We start from the raw sequence: 18,997 nt of genomic DNA on the forward strand, positions 1-18,997 counted from the left end.
AGCAGGAACAATCTCAGTGAAAGCTGAGCTACGCGCAATCAAACATTATGTTCCCATAAAAGGAGGAAAAATCACCTAGAATAAGATTAACAAGGTTGAGGAAACTACATGTTTGCTTCATTTATGACAATGGATTACAACATGGCTTACCCATTATACAAAACACCAGATTTGACCATGTACATGAAGAAATGAAAAGAAAACAAAATTCTGGAGAAAAGAGGGGAATGGAACAGATCTAGAATCAATGATTTATATAGGAGATCACTCTCCATTCATAAAACAATCGAAATTAGCTGTTTTGCAGTTTGCTTATTAATACATGGCTACCTTGAAAGAATTTTGGAGTAGAAACAAACTTATGGATGGCTATGTCATCCGAAGAAGCCAAGCAGTGCAACCATGGATCAAAATTTTGACACAAGGCTAACATATGCAACTTCCTAGATGGGTTTATTCACTAAATAATTTAGACAATGGTAAAAGAATAGCCGACTAAACTTCTTGACATCTCACTTGAAATTTCATCCAAGCAAATTCAACAATTTGTTATGCAAATGATTATAGTCAGTACTACCATACTTCATGACAACCTTTCTGCTCCAGAAGATAATCCACTTAGAAGCACACCAGAGATCACACCTCACAGCACAGAAGCTTTCTGCAAAACGTAATCACTCAGGTTGCACGTGGATGATCTTCCATTTCCACAGGTAAGGACTTTTTGAGAACCCAATTCCTGGATGGTTATTCGTCCTTTGGATCACATGTGCAGCAGACTGCTTTATGCCTCGCATACTCCATCAGAAGGCTTGTCATTATCATTGAGATCTTCATTAGATGGCTTATCAACTATTGAATTTTCATTTCCACTTGGGCGGCCATTTAGATTTTTAATGAATTCAGGATTGTAAACATGCCCCATTTTCGCACGTTTTGTCTCCAAATATCTTTTGTTTTCTCTTGTTATTGGGGTTAACAATGGAACCCTGCCCACAATTGACAAACCATAGCCTTTGAGCCCAATGTACTTTGCAGGGTTGTTCGTCATCAGCTTCATTGTGCGAACACCCAAATCTCTTAATATCTGTGCAATTAGTCAAGCAATTAATTCAGCATATGAATGATATTATCCAGTCAAATTCAGCATCAAAAGCTAATAATACTTGCTACGGAACATTTTTATCACATATTGAGAAGAGGAAATCCTTTTGGAAAGAGTGTTTAACATCACAGAAATTGAAAAGTTACAGTAGAATTTTAAAAGAGACGACAAACAAACAAATTAAATTATATATAAAAAGAGAGCATGAGGTCTTATAACCCATAAGGCGATAATTCTGAACTGATTAATGAGAATTACACAGTTCAAAATTTATACAATCACTAATAGATGAGTTTATAACCTGAAGAAAAAAAAGCAATAGAAAATAAAAATAATCTAAGATTGCATAACTGAGGATTTCAAATGGATTCTTAAAGAAATTACCATCTCTAGATATGATGATCACACTGTCCATAAATAATGCATGTTCAATTCTCTTGAATCAAAGTGTTTCTAGCAGGTCAACACATAAGACATTAAAACTAAACTCTACCAGGTTTTATGGTTTTACCAAGCAACAACCACAATATCATCACTGAATCAACCAATTAATCAAGTCGTAGGGACTATTTAAGCATTACATGTATTTATAAAGCCGTAAAAATAAAAGAAACCCAAAGACATACTCTTAACTCTCTCCCTCTCCAATCGTTGGGTGTCCCTAACTAACCAAATAACTCAAATATTAAAAGAAATAAAAGATCCAACTGAACAGGAAACTCTCTCATACATACCTTTTCTCCTCCAAACTTGGTCCCACAAATAAGATAACCATTATCTAACAAGATAACTTCCTAACTGATAGCTAATGGGCCCCACTACTAATACTAACTACATAATTAAGATACTAATTTCGTGTACCCCCTATGGACCTAAAAATTGGTCCTTATAATTGGGCCCATTACAAATAAAAATATTCAAAACAAAAACTCATAACCAAGTACTATCAAAACGGCCCTAACATTGCACTGAAACTGCATTACCTATACATAATGTAAATTGGATTATTTGAACGTTAGAAAACTTAACAGAAGGTTTTCAATACCTGAGCACCAATCCCATACTCTCTTGAATCAACAGGCAATCCTAGCTCCTCATTAGCTTCCACAGTGTCACGTCCATCATCCTGCAAATTGTAGGCACGGAGTTTGTGGCCCAAGCCAATGCCCCTTCCCTCGTGTCCACGGAGGTAAACCAACACACCCCTACCAGCTGCCTCAATCTGCTGCATTGCAAGTGCCAGCTGATTTCCACAATCGCACTTAGCTGACCCAAATATGTCTCCAGTGAGGCACTCAGAGTGTACCCTAACAAGAATGTCCTGCCCATCCCCAATGTCACCCTGCATGCATAACAAATGCAGTTGTCAAAAACACAAAGAAAACTGAAAATTTAACAAACCAGGGGGTGCCCCCTATGCTTTTTGTGGAAAGTTCCATGCTTTACAAGTATAGCGTACGAGTCACAATTCAGTCAGGGATTTGTCCTAGTTCTGCCAACCAGAAGTAGCAGATAAACTTTTCCAAAGAAAAAAAATTTATTTAATGTGATTCAGACATTCATTTGATTTTGAAAATTTTCTAACAACGGCAATTTCAACACAAGCACTATGATTTATGTTCTGGGCATCTAACCTGACAGTGATATAGCAGAGCATTGCTGATATCACTGTAACAGGAAGAGACAATGGCCGAGCATGCCCTCACTTTATTTCCAATGTTGCATGATGCTTAGGCATGTGAGATTTCAGTATTTTATAAAAGTGAAATCAAGCAAGATGAACACTACTCTTAAAAGTTGCTTACTTTAACCATAGCAATATGCTCAATACCATCTAGCACTGAATTATAACAATATGCCTTGAATGGGCCCCACTTCAGCGGTAATGGAGCAGCAGAAGCCCTTTCCACCAACCTATCTCTCTTCCTTCTATACCTGTAAATTACGGTTCATGTAATAAGTATAGAACAGATTTTTCTTCTAAAGATTTAAACAACAGAAAGATTTATAGAACCCACAAAAGGTAATGAACGACAATATTACTTTCCCCTCCAAGACGAAGGGCCAACAATATGCATCTCACTTCCATTTTCAACCACCAGATTTGACAACTGGAGACACAGCCTTGGCAAATCTCCACTGCACTGGGAAGTCATATTTGGCTTCTTCTGGTCCTACACAACCCCACTCCCCCATAGAGAGTGCAAAGGCAAGTGGAAAATATGCGTACCAGTATCTATACCTCTCAGAAATAAGCTTTCTCAAAAGTATAGATTTCACAATTGCAATTTTTATGTCAATAACATGTGCAATGAAGCAGGAAGCATAGGCCACAACAGGAGTCTGGACCTCCACACACTAACCAGCAGGACATGTAGATAAGTTGCAACTTGCAACAGAAAGGAATTCTTGACAAATGGCAGCAGTTGGGGTCAAATTAAAAGAGGAAGTCAAGATAACTGAGTTACTAACCAAATTTTCAAAAACAATATGCATCACAGTGCAAAATTTTCTAGCTAAGATAGTATTGGAAAGTACCAAGGATTAAATAAATAACCAAGACCAGTATCACTCATAGTATCAGTTAAGGGTGTTAAACAGTTCGGTTCGGTTCGGTTCAGTTCAGAGTGTAGTAGGCAGAAAACCAAAACCGAACTGTTTATTAAACGGTTCCTTCTAGTGAAATCAAAGCCGTTTACCAAAATGTGCAGAATTGGTGTAAACGGTCTAGTCGGATTAAATACAATCGGTTTAACAGTTTGTAAAAGGTTTAAAACTGACGATTAAATGGTTTAAAGCTGAACCGAACTGTTTATTAAACGGTTGCACTTTTCCAAACCAGAACCAAACCATTTATTAAACAGTTTGACGGATCTGGTTTAAACGGTTTGGTTCAGTTTGTTTACATTTAACCCCCTTAGTATCAGTATTATCAATAAAAAATACCCTACCCAGTTAGATACTTAAATAAGTATTATTTATTGGGCATCTCTTTATTTTTTTAGAAAGTAATTCAAATCCCTGGCAAATTGAAAAATTCTACAGTTTCAGGGTCGCTTCTGGGGCAAGTCATACCGTAGTTGCCACGGTGTCTAGGTGACCCAAGGTGTTGAAGGGGGCCTGGATGCAAGGCGCCACCAATAAGGCAACCAAGGTGTCCAAGGCGCTTGGATGCCTAGCAACACCTTCACAACTACGAGTTATAAATTTTAAGGTTGATATAAAAAATGTTGGGACCCATAAATAAATTTTTATTTTTTTAAAAAAGAACAAAAAGAAAACCAAAAAATAATTTGCATGCAACATCCCAGTTGTTGCAGAAAAAATGTAGAATTTCACTTTTTCAATTGAAGCTTGTTTTATCATATCAGATTCTCCCCCTAAATTAACTTTCTTTCACTTGTACCTAATGAAGTGGAAGTGCCATATCAAATCCCCATATTTTCAGAACGTCAATTCTAACCTTATGAGGTGCAGCACATAATGAAATCTCCATTTCCCCTCCTCCCTTCTCCCCCTTCTTTCCCTTCGTTCCCCAAACCCTCATTTTACAAGCAGTGACCACAACCATCTCCAGTCATCATGGGCAACCTTCCCAGTCACCAACATTAAAAAAACAGAAAAAAAAAAGGTATATGGAAACTCTCACACACACACACACACATTGGGGGGCTTGGAAGAGTAGAAACGTAGAATATCAAGTCTCCTACTCCAAGGATGGGCAGTGGTGAGACAAGTGTTTCAGGGCCTGGATTTTATAGATTTTAGGGTGATTCGGAACTTTTTGACAGTTTAATCAAGGGATTTGGGTGATTCAGAAAGTGGTAGTTATAAATGTTTCATGTCTAGTCAGAGAAGATGCTGCCTTGGCTACATTATCCCACTTCAAACATCTAAGGGAATTCTCTCTTATACACTCCTAATGTAGACGACTTGGTAGAAGCTTACATGAATAAGTTAAATCAATCTAAATCCTCAAGATGCAGCTGACACAGTTGTTGGTAGCCAAAGAATAGCAAAACAGGGGTCCTACTAGTTGCTGGAATCAGATTCAGTTTCTCTCTCGTCTGTCTCTCTCTTATTCTCATATTTGGTAGTTGGTGTCATTTTGGGGCCTTGGAGTGTAGAAGGGTTTGTCGAGTTTCATAGAGTTTGGTCCAGTCTTTAGTTAGGAGTCTAAGTAGTTACGGGTCTTCTGTTTTCTTTATTTTCTCTATTGTACTTTAGTTTTAGGTCAGCTTTGTTTTTCTTAAAAGATTGTTTTGCCCTGCTTTGTTAATGTTTAGAGGGCTACTTTGTCTCAAAAATTAGTAGGGTTTAAGAGGGTTATAAGGCGTAACAATGTGAATTTTTTAATGACTTCTTATTCTATCATTAACAAAAGTTGCAGCAGCAAGTTTTTACCTCGGGCTTTCCAGTTTTCAGAATAAAAATCCCGGTTTATTTTGCTGATTGCTCAGTAACCTACGGAGTTAGATCTCCCCAATCCACTTCCATGCATTAAGTCCTTCCCTCAAGGTGGATCTTACAAGCTCCCCATGAGCCAATGGAAGCTAGGAGTGCTCCTGTGCTTCGCAAACATCCAATCACAACTTCATCTGCCCCAAATAAATCCAATGGGAAAAGGGATTTGTGTGACAGTAGAAATGGTTCACTTCTTTGCATATATGCAGCAATCAGTCCTCACAACTCCTAACCCAGGGTAAGAGAAACAGTAAGAGGGAGAGAGAGAGAGAGATTCCACCATTAATCATCTTCTTCTTCTTTTTTCCAATGTTGTTAGTCTTGGCATTGTCCATGGTAATGGGTGTAAATGGTGACCTCGTCAGCAGCGACTTTGAGAATGAGGTTATGGGGTATGCATAGAGAAGGGAAGAGGGAGAATTGAGAATTCAAGAAGGCCCCACCTAACAAAGTTAGAATTTCCATTCTAAAAAGTCATGGGAGTTTTTGATATGGGAATTTTGCTTTATTTGGTACAAAAGAAAGAAAGTTGTTTTAGGGTAGAATCTGATATTATAGGGCCAATTTTGAGGGAGAAAGTGAACTTCTCCCTATGAAAAATAAAAAAAAATTGGCAAGTAAAATTGATTGAAATCATACAACAATATCTCCTAATATACTAAAGGCAGATAAAAATGCCCCTTTATCCCTAAGGGAGATCAAGAATTTCTTGCCCAAGGGTTGGCACAGGATAATATACCTGATTAAATCAGCGATCGATATGACCTTCAAGTTCTCTCTCAGTGCAAATTGCTGGAGCTTTGGTAGTCGAGCCATGGAACCATCATCATCTACAATCTCACAAAGTACAGCAACTGGGTCTAACCCAGCCAACATGGTAAGATCAACAGAAGCTTCTGTATGTCCAGATCTTTTCAAAACACCTCCCTCCCTGTACTTCAGAGGAAAGATATGACCTGGACGGTTGAAATCTTCAGGTTTTGAGTCTCTTGAGGCAAGAGCCAATATTGTTGTTGCCCTATCATGAGCTGATACCCCAGTGGTTGTACCATGTTTTGCATCCTACAAAAGTGCTTTATAGTCAGGATAAAAGACAAGATTATCAAAATTACAAAAGCACTGAGCAGACATTTCAAGATGGACCAAATACATACCACTGACACTGTGAATGCCGTACGAAGTTTTTCCTCGTTCTCCTTATGTGTTACCATCAAAGGAAGTTGCAATCTTTCTAGGTCGTCTTCTTTCATACTTACGCATACAATTCCTGTTCCATGTTTTACAAAAAAAGCCATAGCTTCAGGTGTCACCAAGGATCCTGCCATTATCAAATCTCCCTCATTTTCTCTGTCTTCATCATCTACAACAATGACCATCTGAATGATAAAATCAAAGTTATTAATGATTTGAACAAAATAAAATAAAATAAAATAAAAAACCAGAACCTGCAACATAAACAAGATAGAGAACAGACCTTGCCTTGGCGGATGTCTTCGATTGCCTCTGGGATGGAAGAGAACCCTGCAGTAGGGTGATCCAGATCATGCTCCTCTGTATCATCAAAAAGATCATCAGTTGCAGGAATCATCTCCGCTGCAAGTGTTCCAAATAGTATTGCATCAGGTTGCATCTCCACACCCTTCTCCGCATCAATCAAAGTACTTTGTCCAGTCACTCTACCACCTTTGGGATAAGATAGGAGATCACCTTCTCCAGAAAGTACTGTAGCCCTAACTCTACCATTACCCTTATTCAGATTCATCAGTGCCATGTTTGATGTCTTCACATTCATGACAAATGGATTCATACCTCGCAATCCATTGAACCAATTGAAGTTTTTGTGCCCCCTATAGAAAGAATAAATGGTTAGTCCAACTACAGAAAAAAATAATGAGAAGGAATTAAGAACTTGACTGATCAGTAGCATGCATGAACATATATAATTAGCAATTCAAATTTTAAGTACTGGCCCATCTAAAGATGAAAGGGAAAAGTAATCTGGTAACACATTACATTTGAATAAAAAGTTCATTAATACTGCATTTATTACTTCAAGACTTAAGAAATGCACATAACATGAATTAACTCGCTCAACCGGACTAGTTTTTATCCCTGCCCAAGTGAGTGCACTCGGGATTCGCCAATCCACTGCAGATGCTTTCAATAGACACTTCCACACTTTCAAACTACGACCATTGGAAAATTCAAGCCCAAATTTGTAAGTTAAGATATTAAGACCACAATGAAACATAAAGCAAGCACAAATGTTGAAATGAATAATGAGAAATTTTCAAACTTTGCAGTTTTACTTCCCATAAAATTAAATAATAATCCCAAGAAGATAGCTTGTTTTAGACAGGTGAGATAATTAGAGATTCTGATGACAATTTTCTTGCAGCTAGATGTTGCTGGTTCAGAAGCACAGGTACGAGGCAGATGCAGCCACCATGATGCAGGGGATGGAGCAAACTCTTCAATTCAAGTCTGAGCAGATCTAAGTAGGAGGAGATAATGAACATCTCTACGTGCTCTTGGCTTTTAACCCCTTTTATTTATGATTTGGACTTTCTACATGTGTTAAGTTCGATGTCTTTTAGTTACGTATAAAAGTTTTGTAATAAGGTAGCTCAGGAATTAGGTTCCAAAGCTAGGAAAGATTTTCTCACAAAGTGTGGATAGTGGTATTAGGTTGAGAGAACCCTCCCCCCCCCCCCCCCCCCCCAAGAAGAAGAGGCTGGTTCATTAACTGTTACGACTGAATGGTGTGTGAGTGGTATTATATGTGTCGTCAGAACTATGCATACTGTATCTAGTTTTCAATATAAATCCATGATAATTACCTTAAAAAAAAAAAAGCATAACCCTGTTCCAATCCACAATCAAACATTAACAGGACCAAAAAGAGCAAAAATGCCCATAACATTTGTGCCTAAAATCCCTTTCAAAAGAGAAGGGAGGGAGTAAATCCACACAAGATGATAACTTGGAACAAGCAGAAGCTAAAAATTCAACCAGAAGTGAGATGCAAACAAAAGATCACCAAAACCCAGACGAGATACACATTCAAACAATCTCAAAAAACAAATAACTCCATAGAAATTACAAAGGAAATTCGCCAAATACGGAAGGATGAGAAAGAAGCAACTTACCCAGAACAAAACAGAGCTCTGTTAGAGTAAGAAACGTTGACGGATGATGCCATTGCTCTTGCTCTGCTCACCAAATCTGAGCTTCTATGTATATATAAACAGAAACCCACCTTGAAAAATTAGGTGCAACTGTGGGTGGGGAAGCAGCCCCGAACCATCGAATACTAAAATAATATAATATATGTATAAGAAAAGAAAAAATTGAAGACGGCGAACAGAAAGGGATGGGACGAATGTGGGTAAGGGCTAGAAAGCTCAGAAAGTCAGAAACTCAAAGGCGTTTTGGCGACAAGGTAAAGTCAGACTCGCCAACTAACACAGTAACACAAGATGAACGGTTTGAGTTTTGCATCTTATCTGCTTGTAGAAATAACCGTTTGATAGGAAAAACGTCTCACCCCAGTCTCCAATCACATTTTGAGAGGCTCACATCTGTCTCCTGTTTGCGCGTCGCGCCGCGCCCCTTTCTTTGAATTCACCTTTTGACCCACGCAACCGGCTTTAAGTGTCAACGAGTTTAAGTTGAGTTGAGCTCAATTAAACGGAATCAAACCAGATTCAATGGTCGAATGGACCAGATTGGCTTGGTTTACTCTCCAATATAGAAGGCTTATCATGCCAAATCAGGGTTTAAAAACTTGGAGTCGGATTTGGTCAGATCAGCCCGATCCCAATTTTTGCCAATTGAAACTGACGGATCTAGGAAAGGTTTCTAGGGTTTAAGTCGACTTCAGATCGATTTCTGACCGATTCCGACTAAATTGAAATCAGAAATGACTGAGGCCGGATCGAATTACTTAGGCTATGTTTGGCATGTATTCTTGGAATACATTCTATGTTGATTTTACATTCTCGAACGACAAAAATAGTTGTTTTTATCGTCTAAGATTGTGAAATCAACAAAAAATGCATACCAACACACAACCTTAATCTTGTGCCAATAACAATATTTTTTTTTCTTTTGTAACAACAGATATCAACGATTAGGTTAAAAAAAACTATACTATATGATTTTTTTTTTCCGATAATCATACTAATTAAATTCGTTAAATATCATTTTGCTATATTATATACACCAAGTACAATCTCTCTTTTTTCATAGTAAAATGGTGAGTTGGCCTTGACTTTCAAGTGAATTGAAGTGTGCTGGCCAATAAATCATGCTTGCCTATATGGGGGTTGTTGAAATAACTTATATTATTTTGTTCTTAGGCTAATGTTTCCTAGTCGGCCTATTAAAGGAAACTTATTTTATCAATTTTGTGAACAGGTAGACCCAATGCTGTCTACATGTCAAGTTTCAGTCCAATCTAAATTTTAACCAACTAACAAAATAATTTTTTTTTGAAAAATCTGGGATTAATAAGAGATGTATGGCACTCGAGGGTGTTGGACATACATGAGACATTATGCATATATGACACATATTGAATTTGAGTTTGAGAGTTAACATGTGACTAATCCGATCAACGTCCAATCTATCCAATGGGTAGAATCGGCACCATATCCTAATATCTAGTATAATTATTTGAATTGTGTATATATATATATATATACTATAATATACTATTTTTGCAAGTGAAGCCAAGTCTATTTTATTTTTCATATCTAATTGCCCACAAATTATCATCTTATTAGGAAAATTTCATTAATTTCAATAGTTATCAAAATTGTATAAACTATAAACACCAATGAGAACTCAATAGTGTTTAGAGAAGCGCCTATATACAAATAGGATAAAAGAAATATAATAAATACCAATTTATTAGAGGTGATTGGCGAAAAATAAGACTATGAAGACAATAAATCTTAGAATTGCAAACATTTTTGTGTTTGTGTGCTTGTAGCCCAATAGCATGCATGGGGCTATCGTTGTTTTCAACCATATTGAAAGTTCAAATTCTTACAAATCGCTCAATGTATCTTTTTCTCATTTTAAAATATGTTTGGTTGGTAAGAAAATAAATTTTTTGACAAAAAAGAAAAGATGAAAAAAACCACATAATATATTTTCCCCTTTTCCATCCATTTTTACCAACCAAATATACCTTTCTCCTTGATGTTCTAAAGGGCAGGGCTCAACTCTTACAAACAAGCAAGACTATAAATTAAGCATGAGTCAAATCAAACCAAACCAAGCCATTATGGTCTAACCTGAGGAGGAAGCGATTTAAATGAAAGGATCATTCTTTTACCCCTTTTAAGTCACGTGTACTTTAATACGAAATAAATGGACAATAAGTATTTGACTCGTGCGCTTTCCTTGTCTCGACTAACACGGTACCTTTCGAACGGTTCCCTACTTCTCTGTCAGCCGTGGGACTTTTGAGAGATACGGATTCTCCTTTGGATATTGGATATTCCTGCTCTGATGCATGATTGGAGGAGGAAAATTTCATCCTTCCCTCATTGATTATGTAACTATGTTTTGAAATAAACTAGTACGGATTCTCCTTTACTAGTCAAGTTTTAGTCTAAATCATGGTTCGTAATCTTGGATTGGATAGGCCGACATCGATTTGATCGGATTAGTATTAGTCAAGGCCGATCCGACAAGGTTTTACTAGATCATCCTTTGGATCGGCCGATCCAATCCGATATTTGCTTTTTTATCCTTTCAAATTCTGATTCATAGATTTATGGTTTCAAATATGTTAGGAAAAGGAAAGAGAATCTTATTGTTTTTTACCTCTATATTTCGAGTCTTTCACGTTGTTATTTAGAGATTTTTAGTCTCAAATCCTCGAGTGAAACGGAGGGGATCTTACCGTTTGTACTATAAATCTATTATGTGAATATTTCATTCCTTGAAAATATTGATTTCACACAAAACCTTGAGTTTTTTAGGTAATGACAATAGTGGGAGATTGAGGAGGTGGAAAAGATAAACTCAACCTTAAAAATAGGATTATGAAGCAATTACCATTTTTTAAGTTTTCTTTTTTTTATATTTTTATGACCGATACAACAACTGATCCGATAAAACCTGGATTTTAGTTGTTTTTTACTAATCTACGATGATTTTGACTGATCCGGATCGATATTGTCACGCCCCCATCCCGTTTGAGGAATAAACTAATGATAAAGGGGTGACTAGGACGATACGTGTCGTCCCATAAGACTACCGAATCACGATTTGCAGTGTCCCAACGCATGATCTTAGTCTAAAAGAACATACCATAAGATTGAGTACAAAAGGCAAGGAATATTCCATTTCCAACGATCATAAAATAAGCGGAAGCGTTTGTAGTAATTACCTCATGTTAAATACGGTTAAAAGATACATAAATAGTTTGGATGGATATCCAGAATGACCATAGCATAACTACCCCAAAACAAGTATAGCAATAAATGTTTATACAAGGCTCGCGGCCCAAAAAGACAAAAGAAGGGAACACGTCCCATGTATCAATACGGCCCGTAGGCTAGCCGTCACAAGGACACCCATCACCGTGCTCTCGATCACGGCCTCAGGGTCCTCTGTGCAGACGATATCATCGTACTCCGAGGCCTCGAACCTCGAGTCCGCAAAATAAGCATCTCTGTGACCTCACCTAAAAAGGTGTGCACAAGAGGGGTTAGCTCCTGAGCCAGCTGAGAGAGAAAAGGGGATGCACAATCACACAATCACAAATAGTCCATGGTGCATGCCATTATTAATTCATTTACCACCTAACACACAATGCTAAGTCAATGGGTATATGCTATCGCAATAATTCGGGAAGACACCGTGGATCCTTCCATTCTCACCACAATGCAACCTCAATTATTACCATGGAGCCCGGCGCGGTCGTAGTCATCACCACCTTAGGGGCACCAGATAACCATTACTACCCCCCCCTGGCCTCTCTAACTCTCCACAGCGAAGCAGGTGCTCGCTACCCAACACCTAAACCCCTGTTGGTAAGGGTCGTAGCATAGGGAATCCGAGCTAACCACGATATACTACATGAATCCTATCGTGTTGAGAGGTACATCCGGTGTGTCAACGCCCCATTCCATCTAACACCCGGTACCAAGACAACACGGCGCATACAGACAAGAATGAGATGCGATATACAATTCCACGTAATTGGGGTTCCGGTGCGCACTTCCCGGCACCGTAACCCAACACTGATCCATATCATCCTAATCAATTATCGCATCAAATAAGAATAAATGCAAGTATGAAATCATGCTTGAATGATAATGTCATAATATAATTCATAAATGCATGAATAAACAATAGTAAGCAAGCTCAACATCACCCAAACCCACTCACCGTTTACTTGAATTAGGAATTTGATTAAGTGTAACGATTCCCATACGAGATCACCCCTAGCACAAGTGTTGGCGCCACGAAGTGAATAAGAGTATGAGAGAGTGTAGGAGAGGCCTCAATGAAAGCCCCGCAGTTTGCATAAGTCATAGGCCTTGAAAACCATGTCGGGAGGCAACGTCGGACTCAGCAGCTTGCCTCCGACCTTGCCTCCGCCCCGCAGCTCGGACCACATCGAGGCAACATCGGAGGCACACGGACTTGCCTCCGATGCAACCAAGTGCGATTTCAAGGTCTTAAAAGCCCGGGGTTGTCCCATTTGGTTCTCTAAGCCTCAAGGGACTAGGGAGGGGGTGTCTTGGAGTCTATTTGGGTCTTAGAAACACCCAACACCTAAAGATCTAAGGGGGTTTAAAGGAGCCAACAACTCCGAGTCCAGTTGGGGTTCCTAGGTGGTTGGAACCTTAGGTCGAGAGACCGAGCTTGGAGATCCCAAGGGATGTAGGGAAAGTAGGATAGCATCCTACAAGGGAAAACCAAACATGGTTCAAGCTACCCCTTTGGGTTTCAAAGGAAAAAAACCCCAACTTGGGTCTGCAACCAACGAACCACCCAAGCTCAAACGAGCAAGGGGGAGGAGAGAAAAAGGGGAAAAGGGCACTTGGCTCACCCTGGTTTGAGGTACACTCGAGGTGCCTCTTTAAAGCTCCAAACTCGCACCGTTTCCTTCTTCTTCTTCCCTTCCTTCTCCTTGCTAGCCCTCTCTCCTCATAACTCCCTTCTCAAGCACGGTTAGGTTAGGTTAGATAGAAATGAGCCAAGACTAATGAATAGTCCTACCCACCTCTCTCTTATAGAAAACCACTATCAATGGTCTATAAGGATAAGGCCTCATAAGTGCACCTAGGGTCTATTTGGGTAGGGTCAAACATGGCGGGGCACCAATAGCACCTTAGCCACAGGGGTCTCACTCACAAGGGTCCTTGTCGCAAGCATTGGATGCAAGGTCGGAGGCAGCCAAGAACCTTGCATCCGATATGAGTGGGAAGGTGGTTCCCACCATAAGGGGGGGCCTTTGGGCCACACTTCGAGGGCTTTGAGGGGGCAGAACACACAACAAAAATTTGGTCAACCACTTACCCCCGCCACGTCAAGGTGCAACCCCGTGATCCCGAAAAGTTTTCCCACCGCGACGCTAAGTTCGTCACCAAGTGAAGTGTCTAAGTAGGGCGACACGGGTGTGTCGCCCGATACTCCTCACTCTTGGGACTCGGTACTTGGAGGGTAGTCGATGAAGTCACCGTCGATGAATTTTCCCCACTCCCGATTGAGGAATCTTTCCTCGATGGCAAACCCGTGTCGAAGTCAACAATCTTGTAGCTTGGTTTGACCACCATTGTGAATACAACACCTAAGCATACATGGCAAAGACCCTCTACACGTCACAAGGATAAAAGAAAGAAAAATATTAGGGTACCTGCGGGTATAACAGATATTGTCCCTGACCAATCGTGAAACCGATCCTAAGATTAGGAACCTTGATGTAAGTAGAGTTTATCAAGTGACAAAATAAATCATGATATATTAAGGATGTATAAGAAAGATATATAAGAAAGTGTGCAGACACATGGAGAGTAAATGATTGAAGGATAATCCTGTTTTTTTTTTTTTTTTTGATAAAGGACAATCTTACAAAAGAAATAATGGATTGAAGGACAAAAGAACTCTTTGGGTGGAGCATGGTCCCAGCAACAACAACGGAGGGGGAAGCAAAATGACGAATCCTGATAAGCTACCCACATGAGGATGGGTGGGATAGATCTAACCCCTTCATGGGGCATGAGTCCCACATCCCCATGTGGGTAGCAATCTGAACTCCAAAATGACCGTCCCTCCCCCATGAAAGGCGAAAATGTTCGTCGTGTTGATGCTTCCATGCGTGTTCTAAGTAGATCTCATGCATATGCATGTGTAAGGATCACATTCCTTTATAGAGAACTCTTTCCCATGATTGAATTTAAGTCTAAACTTTACATGCGATTAATCTCAACCATTAATTATATATCCAATAATTAAAATGATCAAATCACTCTTTCACATGACATAATTAACATTTTCATTTAAAAAACTTTATGATGTGACAACCTAGATATACTTTCGAATATAAATTTTGAAAAAAGATGGTCACGACGCCAATGTACAAATTCTTATGCATGTATTTTTACACTCTATATAAACCCCGGATCATTATCCGCTATTGTAATTGCAACGCTATTGTACTCATCGTGCGATATTGCAGATGCCATGTGTGCATAGAGAATCCCACATAGCATTTGCAACACTGTACGATGAGTACAGGCAACGGATAAAAATCCTATAAACCCCCTAATAGACCATTTGATTTCTCATCCGTTCACTGGTGAGAAACTGCACTCTGATATTGACTGAAACCCTCTTTCATAAATTTTCCCTGTTTTTTTTCTATTCTCAATGAATGGGACAAGGGATGGGGCTCACAAATTGACAGTGAAAAGCACATGGCCCCTCTTACCAATAATGCTAACCCACTTCACCTCTTAAAAAATGTAGAGAGACAAACCAATTAATTACACAAGGTACCTTGACAGCTACTTGTGGGACACTTTTTTTTTTTTGGTAGATACTTGTGGGACACTTTGGGACAAGCAAAGTGAGACGCATTAGAAGACAGTACCCTACGAAAACTATTATTAGGGCAGGACATGGCTGGTTGGAGGATCAGAGGAACAGAGCACCTATTTATTGCTAATTCATGTGACATCCATCATCTAACCAGTAATAATAGAGCTGACTGGTACGAATGTGCGGTTCCTCTCATAAGGGGAATTGAAATGACCATTCCATCTCGATCGATGATGTTCACCCTCTTTTATTAGAAGCAATAAGAAACCGTACAGGACGGGAGACCTGCCAGTGATAAAAATTATAGAAAATTCACCCACTAAGGAATTGGAATTTTTGAGAGATGAACAGCCAAGTTTTATTTAATATTTTATTTTTTTGTAGTGGGGAGGGGTTTGTAAATCTAATACATGACTTCGTGTAAAGGCTTACAAAGGGAGTGTGCCTAAATCGATATATGTCTCGAATGACTCCTCTTACCCCTTGGGTTCAGCACTTCAGCCCCACTGCTTCTATGGTTTTTATAGGATTCAGAGTCGATCTAGGGTGTGCCCAGAGGACTATTTGGGCTGAAGGTCTAAACTATTTGAGAAACATAATTGTTGAAAAAATAAATATAATGGATCATTTGATTAAAATGAATTATCTAATTTGATATGTGACATATCTAAGAATTTCCCTATCTATTCAATAGGCAAAATTAGATATTAATCCATAAGGTAGAAAGTTGTGTTGGAATTTTTGTCTACACTATCTCTGTAAGAAATGTTTTTCCTCTTGGTGTTTCTAATCCTTAATTTGGGTGGAACATATTTGGCCGGCTGGACAAGATGGTTGATTAAAAATACTGCTAACGTATCAAATGGGTTTCAAATTTTGTGAATGGGTAAACCCCATGCCCCCTTTCTCACTTGTCAAGTTTCAGCCCAATTATAATTGATTAAAAGTGACAAAATAAAACTTTGTCAACCTATGTTTGTGTGAGGACCACGAGAAGGTGCATTCCATGAATTTGAGTATGAATATAACAATTGGCCAATCCAAATAGCTTCATTTCTATTCAATATATAAAATTCTCTCATCCTTATGTTAGGTATCAGAATTACACGGGCCAACCAAATAAGCCTGTCTAAATGGAGACAATTATATGACAACATTTTCAAATAATTTTTATTTATATACTTATTATTAATTTATAAGACAAAGAACATTACCCGGTCGTGCGCATAGCGTGGCTCTCACGCCTAAACACACAAACCGCCTTGCCCCCTTTTAAAGGCGAAAATTTCAAGTGCCCAAGGCGGTTTCTATGTCTAGAGGGTCTCTTCAAGTTCATGTACGATCATTGGATTGACCAAGTGTTGAAGTCCTTCGGAGAATCTGCATTGTGGATTATCAAGTTATCCTAAGCTCTCTCTTTGATTGATTTGAATAGCATAATGTTACATGTTGTAAGAAAAGTATCGAAAATTTTCAGGGGAGAGGTTTCATACACAGCTGTGCATTGAAAATTTTCAGGGGAGAGGTTTCATACATAGCTGTGCATGATGCACAGTCATTCATACTTTCAACCGTTGGATGGGCACGATCATGTATAGTACACAACCCCTCATTCCCATCCAATGGTTACTGACACAGTTATGCACCATGCACGACCATGCACGAAACCTTTAGCCAAATTTTAAATTTGCATTACATTATTCTACATAAAGCACCTACCCCTCCACTAATATCGCTAGGGGTGTCAATCGGTTGGTCCGGGTCAAGCTTAATCAGTCCCCACAAATTTAAGGCCCTACATTGTTACCACATCGTTTAGTTAATCGGACCTCAACGGCGTAGATTAAATCTTATAGAAAAGAATCCAAATCTGTGATTTACAGTGCATCTTTCGTATGGACATGTCCTGATGAAAATACGTCTATATTAAAGGAACTTAATCCTTTACCGTTTAGAACAAGCCCAAACAACCCATCAAAAAGAAAAGGCCCAATCGACTCAGGCCCATATAATAAAAGTATGTTAAATAAAAAGAAAGGCACAACCCATTAGACATATCAACAACACCACTTGGGTTATATATATAAATTTGGATCCTCTACGGCCGGGCAGCCGAGCTGTCCAGGTGCGTTCAGACCTGCCTGTGTGAGGCTGCACCGTGGGCACTCGGCTGCCCGACTGCCCGACAGTAGAGGATCACAATCCTATATATATCCCTCTCCTCTTACCCTTTCACAAGGGATGTGGAACAAAAACTCCCAAAATGCAAAAGAATCTATGGCGAAACAAAACAATACTCAAAAAGATAATGCACTAAATACCTTTAGGGGCACTGTTCTTTGTGCCGCAACGCAGCCTGCGCCCAGGCACATGGGGGTGGGTGCAATGACCACCCTGCTCCCTTGCACAGGCTGCCCATGTGCCTGGGCGCAGGCTGTGCTGCGGCACAGAGAACATTCTCCCATACCTTTAACATTCATTGTCATGTGTTCATCAATTGTGTATACAACACCAACTAGAAGCATTGTGCATCGCAGGGCACACTGCATACTCAATCTGGGAAGCTCGAAAAGTTGGGAATAAAGGCTCTTTGGACCATTTTGGATCATTTTCACAAATAATTGGTGGAAGACAACAACGAAAATGGAGAGTGGATGGAAAGGCTTAGCAAATCCTGTACATGGCTTTGTGTAAAGGCATGGTTTCCTTGTAATATTGGACTCTCTTTATAAAGATTTGAATACGACTTGCTTACAAAAGGCCAAGGCAACTTTATGAATTTCATGTCATCATTTAGTTTTTTTTAAGTTGGTGTACTTTGTGGGGGAGAGTGGCTCCTGTGCGTGCACTAGTCAATGAGAATACACATTGGCATCACAAGGGGCTGAATTTTCACCTTTCATAAGGGGTGGTCTTTAAATTTGGGCGTGCTGGATGTCCCCATAAAGAACTTTCTTCGTTTTTTTTAATCAAACTGAACTTCAATGCTTATGGTCGAGGGTTTTTTTTTTGGGGTAATAAAACTAAACTTTATTATAATCAACGTAAAGTACACAAAGATTGGGAAGAACACAAATCCACAACCCAAGGATTGGAATTCAAATTTGCTAGAAAAGGAAATTGTATAGGCACATAAGAATGGAATTTATTACTTTTTTTTACCATGTGGTATATTAGATATAGTGTTTTGAAAATTGGGATTGGATTGGTTGAATCGGTTGATTCATATTGAAATCGATTGAGGTTGATCTTGATTCTGATTGATCTAGCTTGGCTGATCTCCTTACGAAAACTAAAGTTAGGAAAGTTTTATTCTAATCCTAGCCGATTTCAGACCTATTCCAGATCAGAATTGATCAA

The 18,997-nt window shown here is 39.0% G+C and overlaps 1 protein-coding gene across 3 annotated transcripts; it reads right to left on the bottom strand.

Moving 5' to 3' along the window:
* Positions 1–239: 239 nt before the first annotated feature.
* LOC122668136 (bifunctional riboflavin biosynthesis protein RIBA 1, chloroplastic-like) lies at positions 240–8,863 on the bottom strand. Of its 3 annotated transcripts, none has more exons than XM_043864717.1 (8): positions 8,719–8,863; positions 7,208–7,416; positions 7,044–7,120; positions 6,724–6,945; positions 6,309–6,631; positions 2,911–3,040; positions 2,151–2,447; positions 240–1,087 (listed from the first exon to the last, which is right to left on the bottom strand). In XM_043864717.1, exons 1-8 carry the CDS (start codon positions 8,769–8,771, stop codon positions 785–787), a joined length of 1,614 nt encoding a protein of 537 aa, XP_043720652.1. In that variant the 5' UTR covers positions 8,772–8,863; the 3' UTR covers positions 240–784. The 3 variants fall into 3 exon arrangements, with proteins under 3 accessions (XP_043720652.1, XP_043720653.1, XP_043720651.1); XM_043864718.1 differs by having other exon boundaries at positions 7,253–7,416; positions 8,719–8,862; XM_043864716.1 differs by having other exon boundaries at positions 7,044–7,416.
* Positions 8,864–18,997: the final 10,134 nt, after the last annotated feature.

Source organism: Telopea speciosissima, chromosome 7 (genome assembly GCF_018873765.1).
Source record: "Telopea speciosissima isolate NSW1024214 ecotype Mountain lineage chromosome 7, Tspe_v1, whole genome shotgun sequence".
NCBI classification, from domain to species: domain Eukaryota; kingdom Viridiplantae; phylum Streptophyta; class Magnoliopsida; order Proteales; family Proteaceae; genus Telopea; species Telopea speciosissima.

What these genes read in the sequence shown, in the direction of transcription:
- LOC122668136 (XM_043864716.1), bottom strand. Translation starts at nt 8,771, where the DNA reads ATGGCATCATCCGTCAACGTTTCTTACTCTAACAGAGCTCTGTTTTGT. An exon ending in AGAGCTCTGTTTTGTTCTGG is followed by an intron (nt 7,417 to 8,718) that starts GTAAGTTGCTTC and finishes TTCTTTCTATAG; the next exon opens with GGGGCACAAAAACTTCAATT. An exon ending in AAGACATCCGCCAAGGCAAG is followed by an intron (nt 6,946 to 7,043) that starts GTCTGTTCTCTA and finishes TTTATCATTCAG; the next exon opens with ATGGTCATTGTTGTAGATGA.